The 10,737-nt window shown below is 46.7% G+C and overlaps 1 protein-coding gene across 1 annotated transcript in view; it reads left to right on the top strand.

The window, feature by feature from the left end:
* LOC110337821 (acylcarnitine hydrolase-like) overlaps nt 1-10,192 on the top strand; it is a 12,283-nt gene extending 2,091 nt beyond the window's left edge. The window contains 12 exon segments of the mRNA XM_021220855.1: nt 1,854-2,054; nt 2,783-2,930; nt 4,956-5,089; nt 5,182-5,440; nt 6,423-6,521; nt 6,961-7,112; nt 7,228-7,294; nt 7,546-7,690; nt 8,102-8,239; nt 9,510-9,582; nt 10,005-10,161; nt 10,163-10,192. Coding sequence (XP_021076514.1) covers nt 1,854-2,054; nt 2,783-2,930; nt 4,956-5,089; nt 5,182-5,440; nt 6,423-6,521; nt 6,961-7,112; nt 7,228-7,294; nt 7,546-7,690; nt 8,102-8,239; nt 9,510-9,582; nt 10,005-10,161; nt 10,163-10,192 — 1,603 coding nt within the window.
* The last annotated feature ends 545 nt before the right edge of the window (nt 10,193-10,737 follow it).

A 10,737-nucleotide genomic window follows, 5' to 3' on the forward strand; every position in this document is an offset into this window, starting at 1 on the left:
CAGCATGTTAGAAGAATCATGTCCTTCCCCCACGAGCTCTAGGTGCGGCTTGGTTGATAAATCTCAGGGTAAGTATTTTTTACTCCAAACGATGTGGCTTTTAGCTCCTGAAGCTCCTTAGTCAGTTTTTGCAACTTAATTTCAAACTCTAACTTACATATTTGCAAATCTAAAGGAGCAGCCCCTGCTACTGCAGAGGTCACAGGTAGGACGGATACAGATTTGTAGGAAGACCAATCCTCGTCAGAATATCTGGTGGTTCCTTTTGGTAAAGGATCCCCTTTTTGAGGAGTTAGCTCATCGTCAGAATCTCCATACTTCCCTAATTTAGAGTTTTTCCGAGATTCTTTAAGCTCAGCCTCAGCACTATGTAAGGCCAGCGGAATCTCCCCATCAATAGCATCTTTCGCTAGTGCCCAGAGGCAGAGTGTGAACTTGTCTGCCTGGGCCTCCCTTAAGGCTTTACCAATTCTCTCCCAGGTTCTCTTGTTTAAGGTTTTTTTCCTTTCTGAACCATGGGCAGCAATAATCTATCTGTTCTACAACATTTTGTAACTCATATTCTTCAAACCGGATTTCTTTAGCCTGAAGCAGTCCTTGGAGACTGTGGACACAAAACTGCCTAGAGGTCCCTGATCCCATAATTCCGCTGCGACCCTGAGGGAAGAAATGCCAGGTTAGCACTCAAACACTCAAATTAACATCGTGCCTGTAATAAATCAAAGAGGTTTAGAACCTGTGCTAGCCTGAGTACCTTCTTTCCCCGGGATGCACGATACACCTTTTACACGTGGAGCTCCATACCAGCGTCTGAGGTCCCATCCACTCCAGCCACATGGGCACCAATTGAGTGTTTCTGCCTGCAGAAACACCCCGGTCTGGATTTGCACTGGAGAGCGGGAACTCCTAAAAGGGAAAAGGGCTGCGAAAAGAAATATGGAGGCCTTGGCAAGAATTCTGATCAAGGCTCAAATTTTTATTGCTGGGACTTGCTTAAGTACAAGGAAGGGTTAGGAAGGGTTCCCAGCATGCCCTTGAGTCCTTTGAAGTTGTCGCGGCGGTCCGAGCGATGGTGGGCAATCCGAGCGATGGTGGGTGGTCCGGGTGAACTGGGTAGCACTCTGGTATTCCTGTGGAGAGGGAGTGGTTAGTGGGGATGGGAGACACCAACACTTCGGGATGCCCAGGATGTAGGATGCCTGGGTTTTCTCAACCTGGTCCCTGACACTTGGTGTAGTGCCCAAGGCAGAACCTAGGCTGAGGGAGATGACCCAGCTCATCTCCCGTTTTACCGAACACCGGGACTCGAACACCCTAGGTTTACCAGGATTATTAGGTGACTTTCAATCATGACTTTGCTCTCCAACCCCAGCTCCAACAGCCTGGTCTTTTTAAAATTATATTCATTTGTTTGTTTACATGTATGTGTGTGTGTGTGTGTGTGTGTGTGTGTGTGTGTGTGTGTGTGTTGTGTATGCCTATGTGGTGTGTGCAAACTGTATGTGGATATGTGTACCTGTCAAACACAGAGGGCAAAGGAGGGTGTCGGTGTCCCTTTTGCTCGCTGCCTCATTCCCTCCAGACAGGCTCTCTCAATGAACCTGAAGCTAGGTTGGTGCCAGATTCCTCTCTCACAGCACTTGAACCGCATCAACTACAAAATGTATTACTGAGCTCATAAGAATGGATGCCCTTCAGTGAGCCTGGTTGGATAATCTGGTGCCTGGCAGTTAGCAGTATTTGGAGACCAGCAATGGAGAAGGCTGAGCTGAGGCTCACAAGAAAGTAGCCACACCCATAGTTTGAAGATGGATGATTGGACAAACCCAACCTTGATAGCCTATGTCACTCACAGGTGAAGACTCAGCCAGACCCATCAGGACCACCCATACAGGACAGGTTCGGGGCAGTCTTGTCCACTTGAATGACACCAGAGTGGGTGTCCACGCGTGCCTGGGAATTCCCTTTGCCAAGCCACCTCTAGGTCAGCTGAGGTTTGCACCCCCTCAACCTCCTGAACCATGGGGCGACGTGAGGAATGGGACCACCTACACACCCAAGTAAATTCTCCTGAGGCCCAGAGGACTTCGGGCCCTGGAATGGGCAGGAACTCAGAGCTCTGAGTCAGGCTACAGTGCTTTTCTCCATCTCAACCCCTCAGCTTCATTCTCCCTGTGACGGGGATATTCTGACGATGCCAGAGAGAGGCCAAGGTAACAATGGTCTCTTGGCAAAATTGCCCTCCACCATCAATGTGCCAACCTAAAGTATCTAAGGTACCACTGGCCAAGGAACAAATACAGGTCTTCCAAATGGAGATTCTGGGAGAGAAGACAGTTCCTTGAGAGTCTGAACATGAGGGGACGGATGTCCCACCACCCTGCTTATTAATGCAGCAGCTATCTAGATACAGCACTCCAATACCAGGCCTCAGAGAGCACGAAGAGAAGTTGTATCATTACACACACTAATAGTTTTCACAGATGGACATGTCAATATCACATTCAAAGAAGTGGGATCCAAGGCCCCCTCCCATCTGGCAGCCTCAGTGGAAGTTTGAGATCCATACCAGTTTTCCCAGAGCCTGTGACCTTTACCTTGATGGGAAGAGATTTTTGGAGAGGGATCTCTTGTTATCAAGACACCACAGGGCAGAAAGAGGTTGTGCCTCCTTGATCAGCTCAAATCTCACACTACCTACCAGAGGCCTGAGAGCAAAATACTGATGGCTGGGAGCGAATATATACTCAGGGTCTGTTTTTAACCTTTGTGTTCCATCTCTTGGAATATGTCTACAGAATTCTGAAACCGTGAGTGCAGCGAGTCTGGAGATGATGCAACTGAGCATGCCTCCCATCCCAATGTCTGAGGACTGCCTGTATCTCAACATCTACACACCAGCTCATGCCAGGGAGGGCTCTAACTTGCCTGTGAGTGTCAGGCTGTGGCCAGCTTTGGGGGAATGGGAGTGCAATTGTTCAGGATGGCTATAAGGGGAAAGTCAATGTAAGCTCCCCTATCATATCCAGGAAGAACTTCTTTGCCTTGGCACAAACTAACCCCTGGATATGGGACACAGAGACCTAAAGACTCTGAGAAGCCAGAAGTTGTGGCTCTTTGATCAACTCAAATCTCACACTACCTACCAGAGGTCTGAAAGCTAAACCCTGAGGTTATGCCAATTTATTATCAAGGGTACCCATTGTGCCAGTGTGGGTGAGGTTTTCTGGAACTTACTATGTAAACTAGACTGGCCTCAAATTCAGAGGTCTTTGACATCTGCTTCCAGAGTTCTAATATAGATATATATTTTATATTTTTATTTATATATTTATATAATTTATAAATTTTTAAACATACTATATATTTTAATATTTATTTTAAACTTAAAAAAAATTAAATTTATATATAAAATATAAATTGTATAATACATATAAATATATTTATATTATTCATATATTATTATATTAAATAAATATATATTTCATCGAAAATAGATCCTCTCTCATACAATACATCCTGAACACAGTTTCCCCTCCTTCCACTCTTCCCAGCTCCCCCTAATCCTCTTTCCCCCAGATCCTCTCCACCTCCATGTCTTCTTCAGAAAAAAGCAGGCTTCCCAGGGGTATCAACCAAATACTACATAACAAGATGCCACAAGACTAGGCACAAACCCCCATCTCAAAGCTAGACAAGATGATCCAGTAGGAGTAAAAGACTCCCAGAAGGCAGGCAAAAGGGTCAGAGATACACCCACACGCACTCACTGTTAGGAGTACCACCAAAACGTCAAGCTAACAGCCATCACAGATGCACAGAGGAGCTGGTGCAGACCCATGCGGGCCTGTGCTTGCTGCTTGAGATTCTGTGAGCTCATGTTATCCCTGCTTAGTTCCTTTGATGGGCTATGTTCTGCTGGTGTCCTCTACCTTCTTTATAAAGTCGGTTTCAAGGTCTTCTTTCCCATGTTTCAGCTATGTTGGCTATTCGGGGCCTGCTGTGGTAGATAGCTGGGCTCTAGTGGAGACATATTGCCCTAGCTTTCATTATGTTCTTAGGCTGGTGTCTAGGCATCTGGGTTTGGGGTGATTATAAGTCTAGGTACTGATTTCTGAATTTGTTTTTGTTTGGTGGGCTTTGTTTTCTTTGGTTTCTGTCTCCACCCCTAGATTTTCAGAGAGTGCATGGCTGTGTGCTGCCTGTTTTACTGACATGGGTGGCTGGTGTGTTCCCAGGAATTCTTGCTGGTGTTGGAAGCTTGGGGAAGGGGAGGCCGGCCAGGGGGAGACGGTCTGTTGCAGTGCTAGGGGTGACCCTGAGAATTGGGTCTGGGGGAACAGAGAGAATGAAAGTCTATAGTCAACCTACCTGGTGGTCTGGTAGACTTTGTTGGTGGCTGCCCCTGAGTTGAGGGTTGGGTCCCAGGGATGAGGTGGGAAGAGAAGGCCGTGGGGGATGGTCTGAGGGATCCACAGGAGATGAAGACAGGGGAAGGGAAGCTGCAGCTAGTGTTCTGTTGCAGCTCTAGGAGCAACCCTGAGAATTGATCTGGGGCAGAGAAGTGGAGCAGAGAAGTGGAGAAGGTGCATGGGCGGATTGCCTGGTCCCAGGGTTCTGGTATTAAAGGCATGCATCACATAACCAGCTGAGACACTGATTAATAATCAGAAGAGACACTGATGAAAAAAAAAAAACTTTTATTTCATTTCAGAGGAGTTTGCGAGCCGTAGTGTCGATGCTCCTGATTTAGAGCCATTAATGTAGGCTTGGGTTCTGAGAGAGGCAGAGAGATGGTGCCAGGGCTCTGTCTGTGGCCCCAGTGAGGACATCCTGAGGGAGTTTTCTCTAGGTGCCTAGGTACACAAAGACAAAGCATTAGGTAAAGTAGGAGACACTCCAGGTGGAGCTAGAGCTGGGTGGGAACCTCCTACCTTCTGACTTGATTTCCACAGGTGATGGTGTGGATCCATGGTGGTGAACTGGTTACAGGCATGGCTTCCATGTATGATGGGTCCACGCTGGCAGCCACTGAAGATGTGGTGGTGGTCAATACCCAGTACCGCCTGGGTATCCTGGACTTCTATAGGTGAGCCTGGGTCTGGCCTGTGCTCATCACAGTAGTGGATGAACAGAAATAAGAAAGCCCTGTGATTTCTTTATTTCCCTGCCACTTCTCAGCTCTGGAGATGAACAGACCAGAGGCAACTGGGGATACCTGGACCAAGTGGCTGCCCTAGGCTGGGTCCAGCAGAACATCGCCTACTTTGGAGGCAACCCTGACCGGGTCACTGCTTTTGGTGCGTCAGCAAGGGACACAAGTGTGTCTTCACTTGTGGTATCTCCCGTGTTCCAAGGACTTTTTCATGGTGCCATCATGCAGAGTGGAGCAGCCCTGCTACCTGGCCTTATCTCCAACACCTCTGAGGTGGTCTACACAGTGAGTACCTCTACCATCCCATCAATGACCCTAGAGCTTCAGCCTTCACCTTCTGATACTCTGGAAGTTTGCTCAGTGGGGAAAACTGAGCATAGGCAATAGCTTCTTTCCAGTACTTTCTGGGAGACTTGAGGGTTAGAATCCACTTCTCTTTTATTTATACAGGCTGAGTGTAATAAGCATCTATAAGCACCTTGTGATTTCCATTATCCATCAAAAACAAACATGCATGAGTTGAAGATGTGGCTCAGTAGATAAAAGCACTTGCCTTGTTTATAAGCATAAGGGCCTGGGCTCAGATCCCCCAGAAAACACACAAAGCTGCATGTGGTAGCAAGTTTGTAATCCTAGCCTTCCCATGGTAGGATAGGAGGCAGAGACTCCCCCCCCCCCAAAAAAAAAAATTCCCTGGAAGGTCACAAGCAAGATAGACTCCTGTAGGCAGGAGAGAAACTATAAAGGACCACTTATCAAACAAGATGGAGGGTGAGATCTAGCAACCAAATGGTGTCCTCTGGTCTTCACACACAAACCATGGCATAGGCACTCCCAAAGTCACACATGAACACATATGCACTTGTGAACACACACACACACACACACACACACACACACACACAGGGAGAGAGAGAGAGAGAGAGAGAGAGAGAGAGAGAGAGAGAGAGAGAGAGAGAGACAGAGAGACAGAGAGACAGAGAGACANGAGAGAGAGAGAGAGAGAGAGAGAGAGAGAGAGAGAGAGAGACAGAGAGACAGAGAGACAGAGAGACAGAGAGAGAGACAGAGAGAGAGAGAGAGGAGATGCTTGGGTAGAATAACCCCTCTGGCTGTCACATCTGAGGAACAAGAAAATGGAAATTTCATACTTACTCTAATATGCACAGCACAAAGATACTTAGGCACAGTGGCATCCAATTGGGATTAGGAAAACTCTTCTCCTTGCCTACAAGGATGAACCAACCCCTGCCCTGTCTCTTTACAGACAGTGGCCACCTTATCTGGTTGAGAGGCCATGGACTCAGAGACCCTGGTACGCTGTCTGAGAGGCAAGAGTGAAGAGGAGATTCTGGCTGTTAACGAGGTTGGGAGAATTGTGTGTCTTGGAGCATCTGGTCTACAGAATATGGGAGTCAGTCCTTACTAGTCTAAACAAATTACCTCTGCTCCTTGGTTTGATATCCTTTTAATCCTGTGCGTATAATGAACACCAAAATATCCTAATATGTGTAGAACCTCTGCCAGGGGTAGAGGAGCATCCTGAGTCAAAGAAAGGAGGGTAATGGTTAAGTTTTCTCAGTAGATAACAGTAGATAGATAGATAGATAGATAGATAGATAGATAGATAGATAGATAGATAGATAGATAGATAGGTAGGTAGGTAGATAGATAGATAGATAGATAGATAGATAGATAGATAGATAGATAGATAGATAGATAGATACAGACAGACAGACAGACAGACAGACAGACAGACAGATAGATAGATTTGATCTTCATCACTGACCTTGGATGTTCCTCAGGTCTTCAAGATGATCCCTGCCGTGGTGGATGGGGAGTTCCTACCCAATCGCCCCCAAGAGGAGTTGACTTCTGTGGACTTTCACCCTGTCCCCAGCATCATTGGTGTCAACAGTGATGAATATGATTGGCTTCTCCCCTTGGTGAGGCACACACAGTTCCAATTCCCTAGAAGTCTGGAGACTCATATGGTGGGCAGTGGAAGATTGATCCATATCCATCACACCTTACACTAAAACTGTCTTCTGTCTCCCAAATTGTGGGCTCTGATCAAACTATAAGGAAATAACCAGAGAGACCCTGCAGTCTGTTCTGAAGAATACAGCAACACAGATGGTGAGACACCTTGATTACTGCCTCCAAGAGAAAGGACCTCTGCATAGATAGCATGCCTGGAAACAATGTATGTATGTATGTATGTATGTATGTATGTATGTATGTATGTATGTGTGGTTATGGTTGGAATCCCCCAAGAACTTACACCTTCCCCCCATACCCTATCACATCCCCAAACATTCTTCACACTGAGGTTGCTGCCTCTCAAAACAAGAACCTGTCTAACCTCATTCTTCCTGATGTTGGTGTAGATGCTGCCTCCTGAGTGCGGTGACCTGCTAATGGAAGAGTACATGGGGGACACTGAGGACACCCAGACCCTCCAAGCACAGTTCAGAGAGATGATGGGAGACTTCATGTTCATTATCCCTACACTCCAAGTAGCACATTTTCAGAGTGAGTATATATGTAATGGGGATAAGGGGGCTCAGAGCCATGGGTCTTAGAACTCTGTAGTGTTTAGGTTCTGTCCCATGTCTGTGTCATGGTCCTGGTACCAGACATCCAAGGACCAAAAAATACAACAGTATTTCTTCCTTCTAGAGTAAGAGCAACATCTTATCCAGGTACAGATAAGCAAACAAGTTTCTATTATTCTATTGATTTGGCAAAACTACTCAGCTGGGAAGGTCATGGTCACTGTCTAGCCAAGCACTTTTCCATAACTAGTGCTCCAGCCTGGAACCACCCACTTGACAATTGTGATACTAGATAACTTTATACCAATGTACCTTGTCACCAAGGGTTAAGCAGGAAAGCTCCAGGTAAGAGAATGTCATGTCACCCACCATGTGTCCTCACCTCTAGGCTCCCATGCCCCTGTCTACTTTTGTGAGTTCAATCATAAGGTCAAGAACCTCAATGATGTCAGACTACCCCTTGTAAAAGCTGACCATGGCGATGAGGTACCCTTTGTCTTTGGGAACTCCTTCTGGGGCATGAAACGTGAGTTTTTCTTGTTTTCTATGAGCTGAATGGGGTCCCAGGTGGGTACCTGAGCTTCCAGTCCAGTTGAGAAAAATCAAGATCTGGGAGAAGACATGATCAAGAGTGTGCCATTTCCAGCTTAAAAGCCACACCCAGATTAGAATCTGGACCCTTCCAAGTATAATCTATTGTTACATCAGTTACTTTTCTATTGCTGTGATGAGACACTATTACAAAGGCAGCTTACAGAAGAAAGAGGGAATGTATTGGAACTTTCAGCTTCAAATGGATAGAGTTCATGGTCATCATGGATGGATTAATGGCAGCATACAGGCAGGCAGGACACTGAAGCAATGACTAAACACTTGCAATCTGATCTATAAGCACAAGGCAGAGAGAGAGACACAGAGAGAGAGACAGAGACGGAGACAGAGACAGAGACAGAGACAGAGACAGAGCTGGGATAGAGTGGACTTTTAAACCTCAAAGCCAACTTCCAGTGACACACCTCCTCCAGCTTGGCCATGCCTCCTGTATTAGTCAGGGTTCTCTAGAGTCACAGAACTTACAGATAGTCTCTATGTAGTAAAGGAATTTATTGATGACTTACAGTCTGCAGTCCAAATCCCAACAATGGTTCAGTAGTAGCTGTGAATGGAAGTCCAAGGATCTAGCAGTCGCTGAGTCCCACACCGCAAGAAGGCGAAAGAGCGAGAGCCAGACTCCCTTCTTCCAATGTCCTTATATGGTCCCCAGCAGAAGGTGTGGCCCAGATTAAAGGTGTGTGCCACCACACCTTTAATCCCAGATGACCTTGGACTCGGAGATCTCCCTGTCTTCTCAAGATCTCCATACCAAGATCCAGATCAGAAACTTCTATCTCCCAGTCTCCAGATTAGGTCCACTGGTGAGCCTTCCAATTCTGGATTGTAGTTCATTTCAAATATAGTCAAGTTGACAACCAGGAATAGCCACTACACCTCCTAATTCTTCCCAAACAGTTCCACTAACTGGGACCAAACATACAAATACATGAGCCTGTGGAGATCATATCATCCAAGCCACCACACTTAGGCTAGAGGGAATGAGGACACACTGGAGCAGAAATGACCATGGAGGAATTCAATTAGAGGTGTGGGTGGCTCTTGGATCCTGGGTAATAAAGGGGGAAGGGAAAGAGTCCTAGAGTTCAGGGTCAGGCTGCAGTAAGAAGGGGGACTGTGGAGCGTATGTAGGCAGCTGCGTCAGGAGGCTGGGACCTGAACCTTTATCTTCCCATTGGCTACAGTTGACCTCACTACAGAGGAGAAGCTGCTGAGCAGAAACATCATGAAGTACTGGGCCAACTTTACATGGCATGGGTGAGAACACGTCCCTTCCCCGAACTCCACGGTGGTGAATCCCTATCTAGGGCTCCATTTGTAATTGATGATCTCATTAACATGAATGGATAAGTCATCACATGGTAGACTCGCCTCACCCCAGGGCAAGCTTAGATATATTGTACATATTGGTTATTGGTCATACTCCAGTGACCTGGCAGGTGCTATGGTACTGTTCCTTAAATATTCCATCTGAGACAGAGACACAAAACTGGTCAGGTAGTCTTGCCCCACATGGAGCAGAAACTAGTGGGTGACACTTGTATCACTGTACAAGGACACTTACCCCATCAGCCCCCTCAACCCTTGGTCTAATTGGTTCACTGCCCTGACACAAATTAGGAGATCAGGCCTTGGATGAGAGTGACTTTCACCTTCTCTGCTGGGTGGCATATCCACAGGAACCCCAACAGCGTGGGTTTACCTCACTGGCCTGTGTTTGACCACGGTGAGCAGTACCTGAAGCTGGACACCCAACCTGCTGTGGGTCGAGCCCTGAAGGCCAGAAGGCATCAGTTCTGGACCAAGACTCTGCCCCAGAAGATCCAGGAGCTAAAGGGGGTCTCAGGAAAATCACAAAGATCTGTAGTATCCTGTGAGAGAAATGATGTGTAGGATTGAGTACATGTGGAGTCAGCCTAACATTCTTAAAGCCCACTCAGACTCCTTGTAGAGCCTAAAAATAACAAAAGCATTCCTAACCTCTAAAGTTGTCCATTTGGTCAACATGTATGACAAACTGTTTGTGTGTTACTCATTACTCAACATGTTGGGACACTTTTATGAGACCCACTCAGTAAATGTCCCATGATTGTATAGATGGGTGGTCCCCTAAGTGTCTCAGTATTCACATTCCACTGGGACAAGGCTCCCTCCTTACTCTTGGCGCTGTCCCGAGGCAAAAAGTTCGAGGAAACTCAGTCTCCTGGAATGGTGGCATTTTGTATAACGAATGCTCCAATGTCCTTGCTTTAGTTGGAAAACAGATCCATGTGCTTTCCCTTAANACATAGCCATGTTAGATCCTAGGCAGTCAGTCCTTGAGCTGACCCTGGGTCTAGGAAGCTAAGTCACTGCCCTACACAGGAATTTACCATTCTCTAGGAAGAAGGAAGTTTGTGATCTAAAGAGGAA

The sequence above is a fragment of the Mus pahari genome, chromosome 20 (genome assembly GCF_900095145.1).
Source record: "Mus pahari chromosome 20, PAHARI_EIJ_v1.1, whole genome shotgun sequence".
Taxonomy (NCBI): Eukaryota; Metazoa; Chordata; class Mammalia; order Rodentia; family Muridae; genus Mus; species Mus pahari.